Source organism: Myxocyprinus asiaticus, chromosome 43, assembly GCF_019703515.2.
Source record: "Myxocyprinus asiaticus isolate MX2 ecotype Aquarium Trade chromosome 43, UBuf_Myxa_2, whole genome shotgun sequence".
Lineage (NCBI taxonomy): Eukaryota > Metazoa > Chordata > Actinopteri > Cypriniformes > Catostomidae > Myxocyprinus > Myxocyprinus asiaticus.
In genome coordinates this window covers 6460409-6487590 of record NC_059386.1, presented here as the reverse complement: position 1 = coordinate 6487590, position 27182 = coordinate 6460409, and the positions used below count along the sequence as shown (strand labels likewise).

General features: G+C 37.2%; 1 protein-coding gene and 1 long non-coding RNA gene across 6 annotated transcripts; one reads left to right on the top strand and one right to left on the bottom strand.

The window, feature by feature from the left end:
• The first annotated feature begins 541 nt into the window (after positions 1–541).
• On the top strand, positions 542–27182 carry hnrnpd (heterogeneous nuclear ribonucleoprotein D). 5 transcript variants are annotated; one of them, XR_007895974.1, is made up of 10 exons: positions 547–633; positions 732–911; positions 11900–12068; positions 12229–12390; positions 12491–12622; positions 15291–15387; positions 19045–19200; positions 19891–19985; positions 20304–20405; positions 26648–27182. XR_007895974.1 is itself a non-coding variant. In XM_051686501.1 (8 exons), exons 1-7 carry the CDS (start codon positions 742–744, stop codon positions 19956–19958), a joined length of 942 nt encoding a protein of 313 aa, XP_051542461.1. In that variant the 5' UTR covers positions 542–741; the 3' UTR covers positions 19959–19985; positions 26648–27182. The 5 variants fall into 5 exon arrangements, 2 of the variants coding, with proteins under 2 accessions (XP_051542461.1, XP_051542460.1); XR_007895975.1 differs by having other exon boundaries at positions 542–911; positions 19045–19188; XR_007895973.1 differs by having other exon boundaries at positions 542–911.
• On the bottom strand, positions 2758–22362 carry LOC127434058 (uncharacterized). The gene is made up of 4 exons (XR_007895976.1): positions 20524–22362; positions 20286–20423; positions 4316–4829; positions 2758–4172 (listed from the first exon to the last, which is right to left on the bottom strand). It is a non-coding gene; the product is annotated as an uncharacterized LOC127434058 (long non-coding RNA).

The following is a 27182-nucleotide window of genomic DNA, read 5'->3' as shown; positions in this document are numbered from 1 at the left end:
ATCGCCTGTCAATCAACTCAAGAACGCGCATGCGCATTAGCCATAAAAGCCGCTTTTTTTTTTTTTTTTTTCTTTTTTTTTAATATGAGGTAAAGAAACAATTAATGATACAAGTTTTGTCAGGTTTTACTGCTGATTTAAAATGTGCTATTTGATCGTAATCTTGACCAACCGTTTTTGAAATTTCGTTGTTCCCCCATTCAAGTAGATAGGAGCTGCACCGGCATGACTGGAAATAGCCTCCCGGGAGCGTTCCAAACATGGCCGACAGTGATAAAAAGACTTTGGTTGTGGTTTATAGGCCTACACCTCTGCTTTCAAATAGTAAGTGCAAACTGTTGAGAAGGTGTTCAAATCATAAATATATCTGCACATTATTTGAATTGTACAGATAGCTTAAAGGTACATACGAAAGTGTTTTCGTATTTACACGTTTACGTTTTAATGGTTGTTAAAAAGCGACCCAAATAACCCAAAATGCAGGTTTTGAAATGCAGCCAATGAGCGTACGAGTAGCGTAACGTCGCTTGATGACCTCATCGCGTCCAGCTTCCGCCCTCGCCGACATTTTGTGAATGGACGCCTTTACTGTCGTCAGGCTTTAAGCAAACGGAAAGGAACGCGATTCTGACAGTAATAAACCCGATTTAATACTTATTTATCATTCATTATAACCCAACAAGTTTACACAGCAAGAAGTCATTTATATTCGCGCGTGTTTTCACTGGTAGTTGATCAAATATGTCAGAGGAGCAGACTCTGGGCGAAGATCCGATGATGAAGATGGAGGAAGATGATGGAGAGGCTCTGGGTGAAGAGCAGATCCCGGGGGTCGGTGGGTCTGATGATGGGGGGCAAGGACAGACGGAGGGCTCAAAGATAGATGCCAGTAAAAATGAAGAAGATGAGGGGTGAGTCACGGCTGTTTACATGGTGACAACAATACATAATTAACAACATCATTAATTACTCAATTCATTGTTCATTTAATGCCATTGGCATTTCTAGAGTCCATTCAAACATAAAGACCGCAAGCGTGTTTTCTGTTCATTAAAGGAATGGTCAATACCAGTTGACCTCAATCGACAGCATTTGTGGCATAATATTCATTACCACAAAATATAATTTAGACTCGTATCCATTGATCTGTGATATATCAATACTTGCACCACGTTTATTTAAAAATCGCGGTTACAGTAAGGCACTTACAATGGAAGTGAAAGTGGCCAGTTCATTAATGTTGTAATACGGTTTCAAAAGTGCATCCAGATGACGTAATCATTATACGTGTTAACATGATTTTAGTGTGGTAAAATTTCTGTTCTACACGATTTTAGCGTGGAAAAAAATCGGTACGGGGTTTAGCGCGTCAGGCGCTCCGTTTGCTAGCTGCTAGTGATGTCCGATTCTTGAACGAATCGTTCTTTTAAGCCGATTCCCAGCAAGTAACCGGTCGTGCCGGTTCACAAAACCGAACTTTAGTTCCGGGTTGATGACGCAAGACGCACAGCCGAAGTAGCACGCTCCATGAGCAGCACCGAATGAGCCAATGAGCCTGTCCCACTCATTGTCGAAGTTTGCCGAGGATTACTGAGGACTTGCTATCTGTTGTGACGTTGTGGCAGTAGCAGAATAAAACATTTATAATCCTACAGATCTTTGTTTCTGTGTTATTTTTGAATTATTTGAAAGTAATTGCAAGCGAAGGTCTCGAGACTTAGAATGAGAAGGCGGCATTTTACTCGATGATGTTACTAATACAACATATTAATAACACATTCGTTTTCCAGTTGTTATTGTATTTTTTCATTAGACTTAATTTGGTTGTTTTGATGGACATTTGAAGAAATCTGATTTACATCAATGTATGTATCAACAACTACATAGTGAAACGACGAGCCATTGAGTGCCTGCCACGAGCCTGAGATCCAGTTCGAGATTTATTGAACCAAAGAACCGGTTCGAAATGAACGAGTTGGAGTCTACACTACGAGTTACTCTTATGGCTTTTACGAGTTACTAGACCGGTTATTGAACCAAAGAACCGGTTCGAAATGAACGAGCTGGAGTCTATGCTACGAGTTACTCTTACGGCTTTTACGAGTTATTAGACCGGTTACTGAACCAAAGAACCGGTTCGAAATGAACGAGCTGGAGTCTAAGCTACGAGTTACTCTTACGGCTTTTACGAGTTACTAGACTGGTTATTAAACCAAAGAACCAGTTAGAAATGAACTAATCTAACTTACAGGCAGAGTTAAAAGTCAGCTTTTCGGTCGTGTCCGACACAAAAAGAACCGAATGAGCCGGTTTAACTAACTGTCGAAGAATTCATAGGATTACCGAGGAGTCTGACGAGTGAGTTGCCGATACTATGCGCAATTATACATGCGAGCCTGAGGCACGTAGGCCTACTGGAAATATGCTTATTATGATTAGTATTATTAAATAACAGTTTATTAAAACATGCAAAAAACATTGTCGAGAAATGTAAATTAATTTTACTATAGTTTGTTCATGCAGACTGTATTTTAATTTAAGATAAATCATGGAGTTTAATAATTGTTTATTCTGAGGATGACCGAGGACTTGCGATGCGTAGAGATATTACAGCAGTCAATAAAACATTTACAAATACCTACAGAGGTTTGTTTCTGTGTTACTTTTGAATTATTTTGAAGGTCCCAAGACTTCACTTAGCCTTTTAGTTTTTACTTATTTTATTTTTTTCTCCCCTTTTCTCCCACTTTAGAATGCCCAATTCCCACTACTTAGTAGGTCCTCACCTCAATCCGGGTGGTGGAGGACAAGTCTCATTTGCCTCTGCTTCTGAGACAGTCAATCTGCGCATCTTATCACGTGGCTTGTTGTGCATGACGCCACGGAGACTCCGCATGTGGAGGCTCATGCTACTCTCTGCGATCCGTGCACAACTTACCACATGACCCATTGAGAGTGAGAACCACTAATCGTGACCACGAGGAGGTTATCCCATGTGACTCTACCCTCCCTAGCATCCGGGCCAATTTGGTTGCTTAGGAGACCTGGCTGGATTCACTCAGCACACCCTGGATTCGAACTCACGACTCCAGGGGTGGTAGTCAGCGTCAATACTCGCTGAGCTACCCAGGCCTCCCTAGCCTTTTACTTTTAATATTTTGTAAAAAAAAAAAAAAAAAAGAATAAATAAAAAAGAATCCTCATTAGCAAGTATTTTAGCCATTTTGTGTTTGTATTTTTAGCCCTTATTGTGTAGTTTGGGAGACATTTGCAGACATTTAAATAAAGTATCTCAAAATAGCCACATACAAAGCAGAATTAAAAACACACTCAGTTTTAATATTTTAAATACAACAAAGAAAAATATTAAAACAGTATATATAAAATGTCAAAACCAAGAGACTTGGCATTTACAAGTGCCTATAAAATGTAGATTGATTATCATTACTAAACAATCAGCATAAACAAAAAGCAAAAACAAAAGGTGCTCAGACAATGGACACATGGACAATGATTTTTGTCCTGATTTCAGGGGAGGTTTGCGTTTAGGAAAACAAGCTGTCTAACTTTGTTGGGTTTCAGCCTGTCCCTCCTCTCTGAAATGATTTGGCCATTTTTTTGAAAATATTCCCTCTGCAGGCACCGAGGTCGCAACTATGCAAAGCCTCCTCTTCAAAATGTCCGTTAAATCTTCATAAACCATTTGCCGTGCTTTCCACCAAGCGGGTGGATCCTCAATCCTTGGAATCAGGGTCTCTGCCAAGTAACACCTCATTGCAGCCATTGCTTCTGATGTGGGGTTCCTGACAGTGAATGAATCAGCCACCCTCTTGTCAAAGTCCCCCCAAACTGAATGTTGCTCAGAAGAGGGGGTGGGAAGCCTAGTACTCTAAGCATGTGGTTCATTCACCTGCCTGCTGGACCTGAGTGCTGAAGCTGCAGTAGCACTTTTGCAGGCCTCATCTGCTGCAGCTGGATTGTGAAAGGCCTTCTGCTTAAATCTTGGGTCAAGCCTCTGCCAACAGGCTAAAGAATTCCATTCTGTGGAATCGTTTTTGCATGTCAGCAGCCAATGAAGTCACCATTGCTGAAACAGTCATGCATGGTCAAACATTCCAGCTGTTTCTGGTTGACTTTTTGCAGCCCCCTCACAATTAGAACAACTTTAGATGCTGTGAAAGAAAAGAAAACCATAGTCAAATTATATTTAGAAAAACTGATATTTTCATCTTTGACAGACAATGTACAAAAACTCATAAATCTGAGTTTAAAAAATCTATAATATGAAGCTGAAATTATAGGAAAATATACAAACCTTTCTGCATTGATTTCAGCTGTTACTACTTCGAAAGGCTTCAGTATCTTGCAGGCATTGTTCACTATGTCCCACTCATCAGGCGTCAGTGTTGGCAAGCTGGGGCTGACAAGGGCAAGTGTGTCAATAATAGCATCCTTTTGCTGCCAAAATCTTTGCAGTATGTAAAAAGTGGAGTTCCACCTTGTTACTACATCCTGTTTGAGCTTTAACTCTTCAAGGCCCATCTGTACCCGAGTTGCTCTGAGACACTCCGATGCAGTAGTGCTCCTGTGAAAGTGCTCAACAATAGATTTTACCTATGCCACAACACCCTGAATGTGTTTCAAACCTTCCCTCACTATCAAGTTTATAGTGTGGGCAAAGCAAGGCAAGTCCCTCCATCCAGCTTTTTGAATTGCAGCTTTAATGTTGCTAGCATTATCAGATTCACATGCAACAATTTTATCTGTAATGCCACATTCTTCACAAATTCTCTGGTGAGCTGCTTCCAGGTTGTCAGCTGTGTGCCTTTCTGTAAATGAAAAACAATCCAGTAGAGAGGATGACAGTTTAAAATCCTGATCAGTGTAATGGCAGGTCACAGCCATAAAACTGGTTGTTGTTAAAGATGTCCAACAGTCTGTTGTCAGACACACAGCAGAAGCACTGCTCACTTTGACCATTAGCTCTGCTCTAACTGAGTTGTACATCTGTGGCAACAGTGTTGCTGAAATGGTCTTTATGTTTGGAAGAATGTAAGATGGATCAAGTGCCTGTGTGTAAGCTCTAAATCCTTTGTCCTCAACAATGGAAAAGGGTTGCAAATCAAGAGCAATCATTTTTATGAGCTCTTCATCCACTTTACTCTCTTTGACAGGGCCAATTGGCCGTCTCGCATAGCGCTCAATAAAAAGCTGTTGCTTTGCACATTTGAATATCTGATTCATCTGAGGCTTTATTCCTAACCAATTAGCCACAGTACTGAATAAACACCTAGGATTGTTGTGGTTATTTTCTATGAGTTTGCTAAATTATGCTGACCTGGCAGCTTTTATTGCCTGTCTGTAGCTAAAGACACTATCCTTGCATGCACCGCGAAATACCTCTAATTTTGTATTCCACTTGTGCTCCATTTTCCAAGCTGCTCTCTTGTGAGCATGAGTGTGATCATTGTACCATGGTGCAGGGCTTTTTTGTTTAATTTTCTTTCAAATAAAAAATTACATTAAAAGAGTGTTATAGAAGACTGTATTTATATTTTCTATTGTTTCATCAAGTTATTCTAGGCTTTGGGGCTTACTGAGTGTATGAGATAGATCTGGAAGATTATTAGTGAAGCTATCTTTAGTGGTCAAGAATAGTTCTACCTGAACGATAGTGTGGTGTAGATTGAGAAACATTAGCTTATCGTAGCATGCAAGAGACGAGGTAATGATCTTAGATGTCATCGCTCTGGGGTAGAATTTCTGTAGTATCAACATCAACTCCATATGACAAAATTAAATCTAGCATGTGATTATGGCGATGAGTTGGTCCTGTCACATTTTGTCTGACTCCAAGAGAGTTGAGAATATCGATGTGTGCCAATCCCAATGTGCAATTTTCATTATCTATGTGAATGTTGAAGTCACCAACAATTAAAGCTCTATCTACAGTAACTACAAGATCTGATAAAAATAGCAAATTCACCAAGGAAATCAGAAGAAGGCCTGGGCGATCTATATACTGTAGCAAGAGTAAAAGACGACAGAGTTTTTTTTATTTATATCTGACGGTGTCACATTAAGTGTTATTAGTTCAAAAGACTTAAACTTATATCCTGTTCTCTGAGTAACACCAAAAACCTCACTGTAAATTGTAGCAACACCTCCTCCTCGACCCTTCAGACAAGGCTCATGTTTATAACAATAACCGGGGGGAATAGATTCATTTAAACTTATTCATCCGGTTTAAGCCACGTTTCAGTCAAACAGAGCGCATCCAAACTATGATCTGTAATATTTTAATTTACATTTAGTGCTTTGGTAGAAAGAGATCTAATGTTTAGCAGCCCTACCTTCATATGATGTTTATCTTTAATTTTTTTGTTTTGTTCAAATTTGACCACAATCACATTTTTTCTAAATTATTTATTGAGAGTTTTGTGTTTGGTAATTCGGGGAACAGACAGTCTCTATGTGATATATAGGTGATACAGTCTCTATGTGTTGTAGTTTATGTGACCTGTTTGACATCTCAATGCAGCTAGCAGACGTTCAGATTAACCAGTTTGTCTGCTTCCTGACCTGGGCCTCAGTTAGTCAAATACTATCATTATTAAGACTATGTGCCAAATTACTAGAGGAGAGCGGCATCTTCCCTGGAGTGATGGAGTCCGTCTCTCTTCAGCAGGTCAGGTCTACCCCAAAAACTCTTCCAATTATCTATAAATCCTATGCTATTCTCTGGACACCACTCAGACATCCAGCCATTCAATGACACTAATCTATTATAAACCTCGTCACTACGATGAACAGGGAGGGGGCCAGAGCATATTACAATGTCTGACATTGTTTTTGCAAGTTCACACACCTCTAACATTATCTCTAGTGATCTCCAACTGGCAAAGCCAGACATCATTAGTGCCGACATGAATAACAATTTTAGAAAATCTACATTTAGCGTTAGCCAGCACTTGTAAATTTGATCTGATGTCAGATGCTCTGGCACCTGAAATGCATTTAACAGTAGTGACTGGAGTCTCTATTTCCACATTCCTTACAATAGAATCACCAATTATTAGGGCTCTTTAAACATGATTCTCAGTGCATCACTGAGTGGGGAGAATTTATTGGAAATCCTAACAGGAACGGGAGAGTAGTGTCGCTTTGCTGAGCGAGAATGCCGCTGAGACATCACCCAGACGTCCTGCTGTGGGGGCTCTACAGCCGGAACCAAAGTGTGTGTTTTGTCCGCTGTTCTGCCCACATCCGAAACAGTAGCTACCAGCGTTCAGATGCGTGTCTCTAACTCATTAACTTTCTCCGTCAGCCTGACTAATTCCTTAAATTTATCACATGTGAATCCCTCACTGCTGACGGAAGAAGCTATTGTAAACATGTGACATGCCATGCAGGAAGAAATAACATGAGCGGATGCCATGACTTTCCGCAATTGTTGTTTTAGTTGTTGGTTGTTCCTGAGCGGTGAGGGTTTGTGACTATTGTGAATCCCTCACGCAATTGTTTGTTGTTATGGTTGTTCTTGATAAGCGGTGCTTTGAGATCGATGCAGTAATCCATGTAACACAGAGGAGAAAAACGGGTGCACGCTTAAAAAAAAAAAAAAAAAAAAAAGCTAGCAGTCTACAAACACAGACTCGATCTAGGCGCCAACAGCGACAAGTAAAATACACACAGATGAAACGGTAGAAAAGCGGAAAAACCCGAAACGTGGTAAAATGACAAAGGATAAAACGATGAATGTATGAGAATAAGAATAAGCAATGCTAAGCAGGCTAGCAGGCTACAAACACTCGTGCAGCGTGCTGTCTACAACAGGACTGTCCACGCAGAATGTGCTGATGATAAAATTTGCATCACGCAAAATGTGCGCAGAGTGACAACTGAAGCACACTTTGGGATTTATTATAGTCAGGTGTAATCGATTATTAAATTCCATAATCGATGCATCAAAGTTTCATTATAATATTGATGCATTTTACACCCCTACATACTATTATTAAGCTTAAAGGAACCAGTCATTTAATTTGGGTGTGCAAGCTTACGTTTTGGGTGGCATTTGCACACCCGTGGCTACACCACTGTTATGGACTGGCAACATACACTTCCATTGTAAGTTTCTAACTGTAACTGCAAAATTCTTTTTTTAAATAAACGAGGGACAAAGTCAAAGTAATTTTTTTTTGTAATCGGCAGTATGTCACAAATGCTGTCAATTGAGCTTAAATTGCACTGATCCCAGAACATTGCTTTAACTGTTTATTAAATCTGTTTGTCATTATAATGGAATATAAAACTACTTAGGAAACAAACTGTGCAAATTGTGCAAATGTATATTTAAAGGTGCATTGAAGGGCTTGATTAATGAATATTTGTTAGTGACTTATGAATATTCATGCAGCTGCTTGGTAGTTTGCCAAACATATTTGCCTGTCAAATACAAGTTTGTCTAATGTCATGAACGTCTGTGGAAGCTCCCTAAGAGGGTTTATTTTCATAACCCTCCCTAAGGAAGCGGGTTATGAAAATAAACTCTGAAACTGGCATTACCCTGTGCGGTCAGCGGCACGTCTATGAGTTGCGTGAAGTGACCAGGGAAGAGATTGAATCTTCTCCCGGCTGATGCACACTCTGGCACGGGGACTCTCGTCACTCGTGCGCGTTTGCTGCAGCTAGATTATAACGCGATAGCTCGCGACGTAGTGAATCATAATATATGTTTGCTAGTGATCTAGTAACGGCTGCGCCCTGTTTGATTGACAGGTGCCGTATGTGTGTGTGCTGAATATGCGCTAATGCGCACCTGAACGGTCAAATACATTTCAAAATTCCGCCAAAATGCCCGTCTTGGTGAGGCATTCATGTAAACACGGAGAGTAATGTCTAAAGTGAATGTAACGTCTCATTGGTTTGAATGAGAACTGGCGATCACATTTGTGATCTTTGATCTTTTCTTCCATGTTTTCAGCAATCTGATATGAGCTCAGTAAATTGTTGTATAATAAGCCTTTCAATGACTGCTGCAGAGGCTCAGAAAAAGATCAAATGTTTTTACCTCTCGCGGCGCCTGTTGCGAAGAGCCGTGCACGTGAAAGCGGCAGGATATTGGGTGCATGAGCACCACTTGCACGCTGCCTCCATGCGTGCCTCTCATTGAAAATGAACTAGATACTCGCACTTGCCGCGTCCCGTGTGTAACGGCCTTTAGAACGTTCGCTTTTACGCGTCCAGTGTAGACAGCCTCAAGCCGTTGCGCCACATTGTGCACCCGGTACAGACAAGGACTGACCATTCCTGTGTAGACAGCAACAATGATTATGCCAGACAATTGACCAGAAGTCCAAAAAAAAAAAAAGGACAGGCACGGGTAAAAGAGAATATGGTCAGCCTATTACTGCTCATATGTGGCTGTTGTTTGTGTTGGATGTTAACTACTTCGATAGAGACAAAACGTGAGCAATTATCTGCTGAGCAGGACAAACCGATTCGGTGAGAATCGCGACACGACCCAGTTCAATTCACCAAAACCATATAAATTTTCTTATTTGAAATAAAAACTTTTTTCTAGCTACATTTTCTAACAGGAATATGATGATTATCATGTGAGCTATTTTGCGTGTGACAAAATGCAGTTTATTTTCATTTGCAAAATATTAGTGTATTCTGGCAGATTTGATTGGTTGGACCAGTGCTGCTTGTCATAGTAACATCATTTTATTTGTGCATAACTTTATAAATATTTATAATTTACCTCCCTGGAAATGTTTAAAGATACACTGGCGACCAAAAGTTTGGAATAATGTACAGATTTTGTTGTTTCGGAAGGAAATTGCTACTTTAATTTCACCAAAGTGGCATTCAACTGATCACAATGTATAGTTAGGACATTACTGATGTAAAAAACAGCACCATCACTATTTGAAAAAAAGTCATTTTTGATCAAATCTAGACAGGCCCCATTTCCAGCAGTCATCACTCCAACACCTTATCCTTGAGTAATCATGGTAAATTGGTAATTTGGTACTAAAAAATCACTTGCCATTATATCAAACACAGTTGAAAGATATTTGGTTCATTAAATGAAGCTTAACATTGTCTTTGTGTTTGTTTTTGAGTTGCTAAATTATGCAATAGACTGGCATGTCATAAGATCAATATTAGGTAAAAAATGGCAAAAAATAAACAGTTTCTCTAGAAACTCGTCAGTCAATCATTGTTTTGAGGAATGAAGGCCATACAATGCTTGAAATTGCTAAAAAACTGAAGATTTCATATAAAGGTGTACACTATAGTCTTCAGAGACAAAGGACAACTGGCTCTAACAAGGACAGAAAGAGATGTGGAAGGCCAGATTTAGGTACAACTAAACAAGAGGATAAGTACATCAGTCTCTAGTTTGAGAAATAGACGCCTCACGTGTCCTCAGCTGACAGCTTCATTGAATTCTACCCGCTCAACACCAGTTTCATGTACAACAGTAAAGAGAAGACTCAGGGGTGCAGACCTTATGGGAAGAAATGCAAAGAAAAAGCCACTTTTGAAACAGAATACAAAAAGAAAAGGTTAGAGTGGGCAAAGAAACACAGACATTGGACAACAGATAACAGATAAACTTAGAGCACATTGGGAATTGGGCATTCCAAATTGGGGAGTAAAGGGGAGAAAGAAAAAAATAAATGTAGCACTAAAAAAAGGTTACATTTGTGAATGGCAATTGTTGTTAAAGTTACAAAAAATGACACTTTTTTTTTGTGCTTCAGTTCTTGAACACAGTTTTCCCTTGGCACACCTAAAGCCTTGTTTCTGGCTATGGCTTTCCAATGATCCACATATATCAATACAAGTTATTAAATGTTCCTTATTCTCTGATAAACTGAAAATGCGAGAAAGATACATTTAAGTTGTACTTATGAATTTAGAGCGGTTCAAAGCCCTCGTTAATTAATGAAGTTTTTACTTTACTACTTTGATAAATGCTTATTGAGAATCGTGCAGTAGAGGTTAAGTACTACTTTAGTGATACTAACATCCTACTTAGTGCCTCAAAACCCAGCCATGGACATATAAATGAAATGAGACAAAATAGTTTCCAATTCGGGACTGGTCACCCTACTACATTATATGTAATCCCTACCTACACAGCAATCAGCTCTTCAAATATATGAGTTATGTAATAACCTGGATAATGTTTTGGCAATCTTTTTATAAACCTTGTTAAAAGCCAATGCATTCCACATACTGGTCTGCGCTTCACTACAAAGTAAATGCATCCGCTCTGCACGGTACAGGGGGTCACGCTGTGCGCCGCTTCGGCACACCTTTTGATGGTGATTTTGATAGCTGACAGTTAAATAAAACAGGCTGTGTGTCTAAGAAGTAGGCTAAGTAATTTTGCATGCAGATGCGAGAGACATCAATAGGCTATTTCTAAAACACAACTAATATTTCTCTGGCACATGTAGGTTGCAGAACCCATGCCTATGCAGAAGAATGTTGGCACGAATAGGGTCTATAGACAGGGCTTTGTGTCTATAGACCCTTCCCTGACTAGTACAGTTTGTATCACAGGCGTTCCTTAGTCCGGTTGCTTAATGAGAGAATCTAACTTTTTTTTATTTATTTTTTTATTTCAATTAACAGGTATGCCTCCCTAGACTGGTACATTTGATCAAAAAAGCCTAAACTTTTTTTATACATTTGTATATTTATGTTGGAATGTTCTAGTCTCAAAAATAAACATCTGTTTATGGGAAATCAAAAAGCTTTATACATATGAAACTAAATCAGCCTGTGATCCGGGCTGTCCCACACACAAGATATTCTGTGAATCACCAACACCACCTGCTAGTGTCCGTTCTCACGTCAGTCTTTTCGTTTACAGGAAAATGTTTGTCGGTGGGTTAAGTTGGGACACAACCAAAAAAGACCTGAAGGATTACTTCTCCAAATTTGGGGAGGTGGTTGACTGCACTTTAAAGCTGGATCCTTTGACGGGCCGGTCCAGAGGATTTGGCTTTATTCTGTTTAAAGATGCCGAAAGTGTGGAAAAGGTATCTGTGCTGATTGTTTTTTATAGTGAGCAATATTGCAAAATATAAAACCTAGTGAGCTTCCTACCCAGGCAGCATTTTAAGGTATCACAGACATGCTCCAGAGATGCAACAAAGCAATTGCCTGATTAAATCTTGATACATTTTTTCCCTTTCAAAGGTGATCACCCAGAAAGATCACAAACTAAATGGAAAAGTTATTGACCCTAAGAAAGCAAAAGCCATGAAGTCCAAAGAGCCTGTGAGGAAGATATTTGTTGGAGGTCTTTCCCCAGATACGCCAGAAGAGAAGATAAGAGAGTACTTTGATGCTTATGGAGAGGTATGGAGAAAGGGTATTCAATAATTATTTTTATGTATTATAAGCTAAAATGACACAATGTTTTTTTGAGATTTGCTTGTCTTCTGTGGATTTTGCCCAGGTGGAATCCATTGAGCTGCCAATGGAGAATAAAACAAATAAAAGGCGAGGTTTCTGTTTCATAACGTTTAAAGAGGAGGAACCAGTCAAGAAAATTATGGAGAAGAAGTACCATAACATTGGTCTAAGCAAGGTAGGGTCTTAAACAGATCATCCGGTCATTAGACACTTTAACGATAAAACAATAATAACTTTCTGCAAAATCTCAATAATGGAGATGGATTGGATTTGGAACTTTGGAACTTGTGTTTTTTGCTTTATAGACAATTTTTTTAAATACCTCATAATGACAGAGACATGGCAAATATAGGTAGAATAGTCTTTATGCAGGATGTTCAGATCAGATTTACTAAGAAATAAGCAATGAGAGGCAGTGTGCTACCATGATTTTACCATGGGAAAAGGCATTCTTTGTCATGACGTAATGTGGAGTAAAATAAATTGGAATAAACAATTCTTCCACCAAATAAAATACAGGTGGTAATTCCTAACTTGCCAAGTATATCTCAACTGATTTTACTCATTTCACCAAGTTAAGGACCATAATTATCAAAACAGTTAACACAATCATCTGAACAATACTTAATTTTCCTAAGAATAACCCTTTTCTCCGGTCCAAGGTTCATGTTTTAATATTTTATATTTTTTTTTACAAAATTTGGTCTTATCAAATGCACATGGCATTCACCAAGCAGGAGAAAAGGCCAGCAGAAATATTGAGGCATCCTTCTTTCCTTAAAGGGATAGTTCTCCCAAAAATGAAAATTATCTCATCATTTATTCACCCTCGTGCCATTCCAGATGTGAATGACTTTCTGTCTACTGCAGAACACAGAGATTTTCAGAAGAATATTTCAGCTCTGTTGGTCCATACAGTGCAAGTGAATGGTGGCCAGAAATTTGAAGGTCCAATAAGCACATAAAGGCAGCAAAAAAGTAATCCATATGACTCCAGTGGTTAAATCCATGTCTTCAGAAGTGATATGATAGGTGTAGGTGAGAAACAGATCAATGTTTAAGTACTTTTTTTTTTTTTACAATCAATCTCCACTTTCACATTCTTCTTTTGTTTTTGGTGATTCGCATTCTTCCTGCATATCGCCACCTACTGGGCAGGGAGGAGGGAGGAGAATTTGTAGTAAAAAAGGACGTAAATATTGATCTGTTTCTCACCCACACTTATCATATCGCTTCTGAAGACATGGATTAAACCACAAGAGTCATATGGATTACTTTTATGCTGCCTTTATATGCTTTTTGGACCTTCAAAGTTCTGGCCACCATTCACTTGCATTGTATGGACCTACAGAGCTGAAATATTCTTCTAACAATCTTCATTTGTGTTCAGCAGAAGAAAGAAAGTCATACACATCTGCGATGGCATGAGGGTGAGTAATGATAAGAGAATTTTAATTTTTGGGTGAAATATCCTTTTAAAGGCATGTTTTGAGCTCAATACAAGTTAAGCTCAATGAACAGTATTTGTGGCATAATGCTGATTTCTACAAAATAATTATTCAGACTCATCAGTCTTTATTTAAAAAAAAACAAAAAGTGAAAATTGCAGTTATAGTGAGGCGCTTACAATGAAAGTGAATGGGGGCCGATCCATTAATGTTTAAATACTCACTGTTTCAAAAGTATAACTACAAGACGTAAACATTTTGCGTGTTAACATGATTTTAGTGTGATAAAATCAATTACTACCTTATCTGGGTATAGTTATATCCAATATTACAACTTCACTGCCATGACAACGAAACCTTGTAATCCTGGTTTTGGTTTTAACTTTACACAAATACAGTTAGTTAGCAATTTTATCACACTACGTTTATGTCTTGTAGCTATACATTTTAAAATATGTGTATTTTATTGTTTATGGACTGACCCCATTCACTTCCATTATAAGTGCCTTACTGTAACCGCTTTTCTTAACAAGGGGAACTGGTTGAAATTAAAGGCTTGTTAAACATGTTATTGTAGAGAAATGTAAAGTAAACACATGGGAAAAAGGGTTTTGAATCTTGACTGTGGAACTTTATGGTAAGCATATTTTGTCATTAGTATATGCAGTATAATGCAATGTAAATCAGTAAGGGTCATTTAAAGAACCAAGTCAGGTTTCACTGCTATTTGATGAAATAGAAAGATGTGCAGACAGACATAATTCAATGATTTGTGATAGGAAATTCTGGAAAAGCTGAAAGTGATGATTCTGAATGAGCCATTGTCAGACATATGATTCATTTCACCAAGGCTTGAATGAAATTCCCCACCTAATCTGTCTATGCAAAGCAAACAGTCAAGTAAACCCACAAGTGTTTATATAAAACTACAGTAACAACTGCATTAGCTCAATGTAAAGGAGGGACATTTTGATGACCTTGAGTGGTGTTCTTGAGATATGTTGTTATTGTTTCTTTTTAAGGGTGAATTTTGCAAAAACATGTCCAGGTCATATTTGACCTCAAATTCAAAGGAAAAGAAACAAAATTATATTTTTCTTAATGAGTACGAAGCCCATTTTCAAAACCACTAAAATCTTAATTTCATCATAAAATTAATTTAATCATCAAATTTTTTTGTTTTAGTTTTTTTGTTTAACGTTTAATACTACTATGAAGTATGAATACTTTACAACTTTACAATGATTATTTATCACAATACAAATTATAATATCGTCTTTCATATTAGAGTGACCAGTACATATTCTTGGCAGGTTCATGAGATTTATTCTAAAATGCTTCTCTTTGCTTCTGTGAATGTAATTGTTTTGTAACTGGTATTTGTAATGTGTGCAGTGTGAGATCAAGGTGGCCATGTCAAAGGAGCAGTACCAACAGCAGCAGCAGTGGGGTGGGAGAGGAGGATACTCCTATAGATCCAGAGGGAGAGGAGGTACCACATGAAGATTATACTCCATTTAAATATCTAGCTGTCTTCAAATAAGGCCCGATATACAGTTGAAGTCAGAAGTTTACATACACCTTAGCCAAATACATTTGACATTTTACAGTACAAATACTCAGTTTTTCACAAGTCCTGACAATTAATTATAGAAAACATTCCCTGTCTTAGGTCAGTTAGGATCACTATTTTAAGAATGTGAAATGTCAGAATAATAGTAGAGAGAATGATTTATTTCAGCTTTTATTTCTTTCATCACATTCCCAGTGGGTCAGAAGTTTACATCCACTTTGTTAGTATTTGGTAGCATTGCCTTTAAATTGTTTAACTGGGTCAAAGTTTTGGGGAGCCTTTCACAAGCTTCTCACAATAAGTTGCTGGAATTTTGGCCCATTCCTCCAGACAGAACTGGTGTAAATGAGTCAGGTTTGTAGGCCTCCTTGCACATGCTTTTTCAGTTCCGCCCACACATTTTCTATCAGATTGACATCAGGCCTTTGTGATGGCCACTCCAATACCTTGACATTGTTGTCCTTAAGCCATTTACCTCAACTTTGGAGGTATGCTTGGGGTCATTGTCCATTTGGAAGATCCATTTGCGACCAAGCTTTAACTTCATGGCTGATGTCTTGAGATGTTGCTTCAATATATCCACATAATTTTCCTTCCTCATGATGCTATCTATTTTGTGAAGTGCACCAGTCCCTCCTGCAGCAAAGCACCCCCACAACATGATGCTGCCACCCCCATGCTTCACGGTTGGGATGGTGTTCTTCGGCTTGCAAGCCTCACCCTTTTTCCTCCAAACATAACGACGGTCATTATGACCAAACAATTACATTTTTGTTTCATTAGACCAGAGGACATTTCTCCAAAAAGTAAGATCTTTGTCTCCATGTGCACCTGTGAACTGTAGTCTGGCTTTTTTATGGCGGTTTTGGAGCAGTGGCTTCTTACTAGCTGAGCAGCCTTTCAGGTTATGTCGATATAGGACTCGTTTTACTGTGGATATAGATACTTGTCTACCTGTTTCCTCCAGCATCTTCACAAGGTCCTTTGCTGTTGTTCTGGATTTGCACTTTTCGCACGAAACTATGTTCATCTCTAGGAGACAGAATGCATCTCTTTCCTGAGCGGTATGATGGCTGCGTAGTCCCATGGTGTTTATACTTGCATACTGTTGTTTGTACAGATGAACGTGGTACCTTCAGGCATTTGGAAATTGCTCCCAATGATGAACCAGACCTGTGGAGGTCCACAATTTTTTTCTGAGGTCTTGGCTGATTTCTTTTGATATTCCCCATGATGTCAAGCAAAGAGGCACTGAATTTGAAAATAGGCATTAAAATACATCCACAGGTACACCTTCAATTCAGTACACCTCCTATCAGAAGCTAATTGGCTAATTGTCTAATGGCTTGACATCATTTTCTGGAATTTTCCAAGCTGCTTAAAGGCACAGTTAACTTTGTGTGTAAACTTCTGACCCACTGGAATTGTGATATACTCAATTAAAAGTGAAACAATCTGTCTGTAAACAATTGTTGAAAAAATGACTTGTGTCATGCACAAAGTAGATGTCCTAAACGACTTGCCAAAACTATAGTTTGCTAATATTAAATCTGTTGAATGGTTAAAAAATGAGTTTTAATGACTTCATCCTAAGTGTATGTAAACTTCTGACTTCAACTGTATACAATCCAAATTAATATAGAATTAGATACAACCCAGTAAGTAAAACCACGTCATTCCCTACTATCAGGGTTGGCCAGAATTTAAGAATTGGCTCACTAATTTCATGAGTTGGAATTGAATAGACTTGACAACGCCTTACGTTGAATTGGAATTGGAGTGACAGCAATTTATTGAATTACAATTCAAAGAAATGTAACACAGAGATACAACAGTGGAACTTCAATAGTCCAACACAAATTTTGTGACAAAACATCTATAATTACATTATACATTTCCAATAATCAAAAATGTATAATTATTTTTGACTAATTATGCACATTTATTCACTGTAGAATACATTTTCTCAACAGATTCGATTAAGTTCAATACTGTTAAACACAGCCATCTAATCAATACTGCAACCACATTGTACATCATTGTTTTCAGATAAGTTTAGAAAGTAAATATTGATGGATATTCAACATCTGATTATCTATTGATTATATTAAATAATGAGCAATAACGGTGTGTTATTTAATAAATGTGTATAAAAAAATGAAAACAGTTATTAGTGCTGTAAATATTACACGTACAGTTATATAATTCATTTTTTTTTTTTTTTTCAAATTTAATTTTAACTCTACTTTTCATCAAACTTAAACCTCAGTTGGTACCTCAATTAAAATTCAGGATTAAATTGGAATTTTCTCTGAATTCTGTTTTGAATAGCGCACAGACCTGCATATTGTTCATTTCGTCAACATCCTTATGGAGCTAGAACAATGGCTAAAGTTTTTGAATCAGAATTTTATTCATTTGAATTCTAGACATTTGAAGATTTTTGTGGCCTATTTTATAAATGTGTATTTTTAAACAACAGAGTTTTTTGTTTAGATTTTTTATTTTTTTTAGGTGGAATCAGCTTTAAATATTCAGATTATAATATTACAGGTTTGCATTTTCAGATTAACCCTATAACGCCGCCTGTATCAAATTTGATACATCATTTTCTAAAGCCGAAAATCCTGTTGTCTGTAATTTACTAAATGTCTGCGGCAACCTTTCCATTTCTTGATGGAAAAATATTTTTAAACATTTTCCAAAAATGTCTGCTTTTGTATTGCATGCACTCGTTTTTTATTTTATTTATTTATTTTGATGTGAAATCTGTGCTGATTTTAATAAAGTAAAAGTGACAGTAATTATTATATTGTTATTGATATTTTAAAATGAGTATATGCTGAGTGTAACTAACTTGTGCTTGGTTAAACTTTTGTATATTATTTTATTGAAACCCCCCCCCTGAAATCCATGTATCAAATATGATGCAACAGGCTTTTGAGGCATATATCTCAATCACCATTCCATTCATGCCCACCACAAAAACAAAAAATTACAGAGCTTTGAATATTCTGACATATACAGATATATTTAAAGCGTGAACTAATATTTCTGTGTATTTTCATATATGCAGCCTGCTCTGTCATTATAAAGATCTCATTATTTTACATTACAAGCTATTATGATGTCATTTTTTCCATAAGTTCCTGAGACCCAGCAAAAGAAGTTTTACAATTTCCCTTTTTTTAAATATCAATATAATGTTTGGTGCATAAAATACATGATACAATTTTTTATTGAAAAATAATATTTTATTCATATTATATTTGATGTGATACATTTCAATCCATATTTATAGACAAATAGAGGAAGTTGTCATAGCTGAACTCAGGAGGATAATGACCTTTAAAGCCTAATGAATCAAATATGATACATTAAAATAAAAAAGGTGCACCTTTTCTTTTTTAGAGTTTTTCTTTCTGTTTTGTTATTTGTCATGTCTAGAAGTCAAATGAACAAAATTCGAATTCAAATACTTAATTGTTCTAACTCCATACATCTTTTTATATATTTACTTGTGGTCACCTCAACTGTTGTTCTGTTTTGTCAAATTAATTTGGTGTTTATTTTCAGGTCCAAATCAAAATTGGAACCAGGGATACGGAAATTACTGGAATCAAGGTTATGGAAATTACGGAAACTATGGCTACAACAATCAAGGCTATGGTGGATACGGGGGCTATGATTACTCGGGTTACAACAACTACTACGGATATGGTGACTACAGCAGTATGTAATACTGTTTGTGAACGCAGATGAGAAAAAAAAAACTAAGGATGTATTGTATCGTGGATTGTCAGTACTCTACCCGGACTATGACAATTGTGCACTAAATTATGAGAGCAGAATGCACATGCTTGTATCATATATGCCTTGCGCTTTGAGATCAACCTCTAGATTATTGCTGCAATTGCTTATGTCTTACAGGGAAGGCTTGCTTGCACAAAGCTATATTGTACATATGTATTATAATAACGATGGTGCTAAATAGAAAGGGATGTCTGGAAAACACATTTGTCAAAGTGCCTTTGAATCCATTGGACAGTAACTGAATATGTAAATGTGTAGGCCATGCAAAAATGACCACTGGCCAGTGGCCGATTTTAGAAAATAATAAACAACTTTCAAACATTCACGCATTCACTCCACAAATTTTTGTCTCTCACCATATTTTCAGAATACAGTATTTTGCAAAATGTTTGAATACAATTAACGTAAGTATCTTACAAGTATCACGTCAAACTAAGATTTATCTTTAAAAATTGGCTCATTAATTCCATTCTGAGGGTGTATTCTGTAATCATACATAGCTGAACTTCTTTTTATTAGTCTTTCTCAGACATATTCTCCAGCAACCGTACGCCAACATATTTAACCGTCGTCGTTTGCATTGTTTCTGTTTTCTGCCCCCATCTCCAGATCAGCAGAGCGGTTACGGCAAATCCCCACGGCGCGGTGGCCATCAAAACAGTTACAAGCCATACTAACGTTTAAACGCTACCAGAAACACGCAGGTACGTCATTGCATTGCTTACCGCAGCAAGCCATAGTTTATAAAACAAATAATATTTGATCTTTTTGTTATGTGCGTTGCTTAATTTTTGTTTTTCACAGCACCCTGATGTGCTTTACAGTAGTGGTAACATAGAGACTTCGGTCTTTTGGCAATAATGTAACAGCTGGCTTTTGGCGGTTTCTTGCCATTTTGTAACTGTAAAAATTAACAGGTACAGTACTGCTAAATGGGTACCAGAAAATATGGATTTACAACCAAAGAAAACCGAAGAATGTTGTCTCCTAACTCTGACATATACCTTGTTTGTACCTGCCAGCGGGGACTTCCTTGCAGGCCATGAGCTGACTTCCCGATTGTCTCACGCCCGCTCATTGCGGACAGGGTACGAGAGGCGTACGCTCTCGAATTCTCCCATTTGGTATGGTCTTCCAACATCCTGTATACGAATTGTACAACAACAACTACAGCAACAAAAACCATAAAAAGGACACCTCAAACTTTAATCTTTGATTTTTATTTTTAAAGGAATAGTTTACCTAAAAATGAAAATTCTCTCATCATTTATTCACTCTCATATCATTCCAAACATGTATGACTTTCTTCAAAGTCCCCTTCAAGTCAAGTCAGTCCACTCGGCGGCCATCTTTGGAACGCTCCTGGGCAGCTATTTTCTATGCATACAAGCGGCATAAAAGTACAGCTCCTATCTACTTGAATGGGGAAAGACAGAAATCTCCAAAACAATTATGATCAAAGAACATATTTCAAATCAGCAGTTAAATCTGACAAGAATAGTACAATAAATTGTGCTGCTTTAGCTCAGTTCACGCTAAAAAAACAGTTTTTCAGGCTGGTCCAGCTAATGCGCATGCGCGTTCTCGAGTTGACTGACAGGCGATGTCTGTATCTAAAAGGTGATTGGCTCTTTTATCTTTAAGGCGGGACTTCCTTTTCTACACCCACCATATTGGGTGTTCCAATTCCTCCCGTTCATTTTAATACAAGTGGTCCGTCTCTGCTAAACTGTCTTTGTTTTCTTCCATGGCACATAAAACTATTCAAAAAGGATGCAAACGTATATTAAAAGTAGGGCTGTCAATCGATTAACATTTTTAATCAAATTAATTACTTGGTATGCCAATTAATTAATCGAATTAATCGCATACAAATATAATAAATAATTACAAATTGTTATATTTAAATTAGAAATCAAATATATATTATTAAGAAAAATGCGGATAATTAAAAAGGATTACATTATTTTGGCACACAAGTAAAGCATTAAAAAAATACAATGCAAAAAGTGGCTTTAGAATGCAATATATTGTTTATTTCCATATTATTGCCAATCACTGGCCTACAGTTCACAGCAATCCATTTTGCAACGGAATTCATCAAGTCTGAGATTTATTAAAAGGGCTCGTCTAAGAACGCGGCAATGTACACCTGCATCAGACGGAAGCTTTTGGGGCGTCTCGCTTTGGTTGCGTTGCATCATAAACGTTCGGTTTTTAGGTCGTTGTGTCAAGCTAAATGAAGTTTGAAACTTAGAAGAACACGTTTTGAGATCCCTGTGTTCGGATTTGCACTCCAAGCTGTGTTTGAATGCAAGAATGTGTTCTTATCTTGTATTGTCTGCTCTTGGTAAGTGTGGTTTGTTCTCTGTGTAAGCTGCGTGTTGCTTATGCTGCTGGAGTTCCGCCTACTGCCCCCTGGAGAAAACAGGTTGTACTACAATCTTGATTTGCTCAGATGGTAGGAATATTCCTTATTACAGCCTGGGGACATGATTAATTGTGTTGTTTTAACCTGTTATTTTTTTATATAATTAAATCGACAGCCCTAATTGAAAGAAGTCCATACGACTCGTGCGATGTATTCCAAGTATTCTGAAGCCATACGATAGCTTTGTGTGAGGAGCAGACCAAAATGTATTCACTTATTTACTAAAAATATGACATCCCGATTAATTGTAATTAATCACATATCATTGTTTGTTGAAAAAGTCCCCCAAATAAAGATAAATCAATATTTAAGATAAACAGAGTTGTAAAAAAAAAAAAAAAAATACAGAATTATTTAAATAATCATATATATTTGCATTAGACAATGCAAAATGTGGCCTTAGAAGTCAATACATAATTAGTTTTATTCCCATATCATTGAACAAGTCTACAGTCGACAGCAATTCAGTTTGCGTTTGAGTTCGGTAGTCTGTCCTGTTCTCACAGGTCCCGTTCTCTGCGCTAATTTTAATTGTCAATTTATATACATATGAGTCAGAGGGATACTTTTGGAGCATATACAGGTGCATCTCAATAAATTAGAATGTCGTGGAAAAGTTAATTTATTTCAGTAATTCAACTCAAATTGTGAAACTCGTGTATTAAATAAATTCAATGCACACAGACTGAAGTACTTTAAGTCTTTGGTTCTTTTAGTTGTGATGATTTTGGCTCACATTTAACAAAAACCCACCAATTCACTATCTCAAAAAATTAGAATATGGTGACATGCCAATCAGCTAACCAACTCAAAACACCTGCAAAGGTTTCCTGAGCCTTCAAAATGGTCTCTCAGTTTGGTTCACTAGGCTACACAATCATGGGGAAGACTGCTGATCTGACAGTTGTCCAGAAGACAATCATGTAAGCCACAAACATTCATTGCCAAAGAAGCTGGCTGTTCACAGAGTGTTGTATCCAAGCATGTTAACAGAAAGTTGAGTGGAAGGAAAAAGTGTAGAAGAAAAAGATGCACAACCAACCGAGAGAACGGCAGCCTTATGAGGATTGTCAAGCAAAATTGATTCAAGAATTTGGGTGAACTTCACAAGGAATGGACTGAGGCTGGGGTCAAGGCATCAAGAGCCACCACACACAGACGTGTCAAGGAATTTGGCTACAGTTGTCGTATTCCTCTTGTTAAGCCACTCCTGAACCACAGACAACCTCAGAGGCGTCTTACCTGGGCTAAGGAGAAGAAGAACTGGACTGTTGCCCAGTGGTCCAAAGTCCTCTTTTCAGATGAGAGCAAGTTTTGTATTTCATTTGGAAACCAAGGTCCTAGAGTCTGGAGGAAGGGTGGAGAAGCTCATAGCCCAAGTTGCTTGAAGTCCAGTGTTAAGTTTCCACAGTCTGTGATGATTTGGGCTGCATTGTCATCTGCTGGTGTTGGTCCATTGTGTTTTTTGAAAACCAAAGTCACTGCACCCATTTACCAAGAAATTTTGGAGCACTTCATGCTTCCTTCTGCTGACCAGCTTTTTAAAGATGCTGATTTCATTTTCCAGCAGGATTTGGCACCTGCCCACACTGCCAAAAGCACCAAAAGTTGGTTAAATGACCATGGTGTTGGTGTGCTTGACTGGCCAGCAAACTCACCAGACCTGAACCCCATAGAGAATCTATGGGGTATTGTCAAGAGGAAAATGAGAAACAAGAGACCAACAAATGCAGATGAGCTGAAGGCCACTGTCAAAGAAACCTGGGCTTCCATACCACCTCAGCAGTGCCACAAACTGATCACCTCCATGCCACGCCGAATTGAGGCAGTAATTAAAGCAAAAGGAGCCCCTACCAAGTATTGAGTACATATACAGTAAATTAACATACTTTCCAGAAGGCCAACAATTCACTAGAAATGTTTTTTATATTGGTCTTATGATGTATTCTAATTTTTTGAGATAGTGAATTGGTGGGTTTTTGTTAAATGTGAGCCAAAATCATCACAATTAAAAGAACCAAAGACTTAAACTACTTCAGTCTGTGTGCATTGAATTTATTTAATACACGAGTTTCACAATTTGAGTTGAATTACTGAAATAAATGAACTTTTCCACGACATTCTAATTTATTGAGATGCACCTGTATAACTGGTTTTCAGCATCATAAAAAACGTGTTTGTAGGATGCTGTGTCAAGATAAAAGTAGTTGAAACTTTGAAAATCTTGTCTGGAGGTCCCTGCGTTCTGTTGTGCTTCGTCCAGCTGTCAAGAACTTTTCCTGTGTGACGCCTCTCATTATTGAGGCACGCTGACTGCCCCCTGCTGACGCGGCTCTCAAAACACATGGTCCTCATGCTTGAATTCAGTGTTGGGTGTAATCCAATAACAAAGTGTTTCATTACTGTAATTTAATTACTTTTTAGTACAAAAAGTAGTGTAATGCATTAGATTTCAAATTCTTGTATCAGATTATAGTTACTGACTTATAAATAAGTTCATTGCTTTTAAATGTTTTACATATAGTTCTGAAATAATATATATGAATTTACAACTGCTGTCATTTGTGACAGCTGAAGGGCGTTGATTTAGCGGAAAAACAAAAGGTTTTCTGTGAAAAGTGTTTTAGAAAGTAATTTGAAAGTATTTAAAATGTAATTACTTTTTTGGTGAAATAATCAGTAAATTCCGTTATCTGATTACAATTTTAGAGTAGTAAATTGTAGCAAATTACTGTTTTTGTGTAACTTACCAAACACTATAAAATAAGTTTATATATATATATATACATACAGAATTTACGTTCGGGTCAGGGGGCATGATTAATTCAGGTATGTAATTTTTCTGGATTAATCCAGACTAAAATTGTTTCCGGCCTAAATATGTGACCCACGTGAATTCTCGGTAAGATGTGCATTCTCTGTGAGCACTTTTCACCCAAACGAGTGTCATTCAACCTTCCCTCGGATGGAGCCGCTGTGTCATGCACATATTTTAGAGTTGAGAATGCGCGAGATGGAGGATACTGATTTTCGCCGTCAGACTTTTATTCAAGTAAGTCAGGTTTATTTTAATTAATCCAGAGAAATAAAAGCTTATAAATGGTTGGATATAAAATGGGTTTGAACCATTGCTACAGTTGCTGACAGGTTAAAAATCACTATTCTTAAGGGGCAATTCAAGCATTACAGATGTGATATTTGCAGTGAAAACGACGTTAGACCAGTCTAGGTTTTTGTTCCTGTTTTAGATGGGTTTAAAATTTAAAAATTAGTTTTTGGGAGACCACACAATTTGTAAAAACTCTGAATTTAAATGCACAATCCAGAAATAATACTTGCCAAATAAAGTGGAAGGGTTGGCACTCCTAAGAACTTGTAATATTTATTTTTTTATTCATTGTCATTTTCACACTGATGTGGAAAAACCAGCATGACTGTAGTAAAAGCAGCACTTAGAGAACATGGGGAAAACCATCCAAAATGCTTTGAAACCTGCAGACTTTGATCTCTAAGATATTGGTATATCCATCAAGGAAGCATTATGGATTGAATTAAGATTGAAATCACACGCATTGGACTATTATTAAAGCGCAAAATGTGCTTCAGTCTGCAATGCGTGAGCTAGCGGCGCCCTCTAGCGGCTGTGTGCGGAACATGCTGAACAGCGCATTAATATGAGATGATCCAACGTTTATCAAATTACAATTCCCGTCGCAAGTTGGGGTTGTTCGCTATGCCACAGTCTTTGCTCTGAACATATTCCTGCTTTTTTGTCCTTTGCTGATCACATGCCTATTAAATGCGTTGATATTTATATAATTATTGCACTACATTAACGCATTAAATCGACAACCCTAGTCTGAATTATTGGTTTACGGATCAAACCAATTTGGTTGTCACGTTCACTCGCAGAAGTTACCAGCTCAGAGGAGGGGAATATTATTAGTGAATAAAGACTTAAATTTATGTCTTTATCTCACAAAGCTATCAAAAGAACCAATCTACTTACTGCATGATTCACATCGACCACTTTTATGGTCTTTTTGCATCCTTTTTGACGCTTAAAAGCTTCAGTACCTGTTTATTGTAATTGCATAAAAAAAGAGGGACAAACAATCTTTAGAATTTCTCTTTTTCTGTTCTACGGAAGAAAGTAAATCATCTGGCTTTGGAATGACATGATGGTGAGTAAATGATGACAACATTTTCTTTTTTGGGGTGAACTATTCCTTTAAGCTTTCTCTTAAATCTTCTTGGGATTGGTTTTATGTAATAATATATTTTAATGTAATGCCATTTTTTACAGGCACCAAGTAATGGTAAAATATGACGAGAGCCGGAAAATAAAATTAACTGTTTACTTTTTGAAGGATACGGCTTTCTCTGGACTTTCTCCAGTGTTAATATATGCACTTCTAATCTTACCTGTAATGCTTGCTTTTTCTTATTTGTAGCTCGTGTAGCTGTAATTTCCTGTAGTCCATGAGCTTAAAGCCGGTTTGTACTTGGATGCCGCTGTGCTGGAGAAGTGCTTTTTTATATTTGTATTGTGTGATTTTCTACTGACAGTGGTGGAAAAAGCTTCACCTGTAAATATTGTTAATTTCATCTAACAAATTCTCTTTTTTTAACCTTTGAAATCTGGGAAAGAACATATTGTATATGGGAACGTTGCTTGTAATGCTTTCCTTTTGTGTTTTAATTTCCATCCAATTGAAGGTTTTGCATTAATGTTATGAGTTATGAATTTTTAAACATGTCTATTGCACTTAAGTGTATTATCTAACGGAATTTAATTAATTGCATATTATAATTCTATTTGAAAGCCATTTCTTATCTGTTTATTGAAATTTTAAAGAATTGGGATTCCTTTACATTTTTGTGTTTTTTTTTTTCTTCTAAGACATGATTAATATTTTCTTTTTTGTTTTTCAGATGGAATGACGGAGAAAGTCAAGCAAAGAAGAGAAACCAAGAAGGCGATATATTTTAAATATGGAGTCAGTTTATCAAGACATTACTTTTTACCACATTTACAGTCATAAGCAGTTGGCCGTCTTTGGTCGCCAGTTAATTCACCATGTCATTCAAAGCTAGAAATTTCATTGAAGTGTGCACCCTAAAGAATATTTCAAGTGTTGGATGATGAACTTTCCCTGAACTACTGTTTTTGTGTTGAATTTGTTTGCCATTTGTTTTTATAATGCTTGTGTTGTATAATTCCCTTATGTGTAGCTCTCATACATGTCTGCCTTGAGTAAAATACTCCATAGAAACTCCAAATCATTTAGAATTTATTTGTATACAGAGCTTTTAATTTATTGCTTACAATGCAAACAGAGTGTAAGCCATTTCATATTTATTTCATATTGCAGTATTTAAACCATTGAAAAATACAGTGGATAAAAAATAAAGTGTATTAACTTTAAGTCTGTCATTTCGTCATTGATTAAAGGAATAGTGAACACAA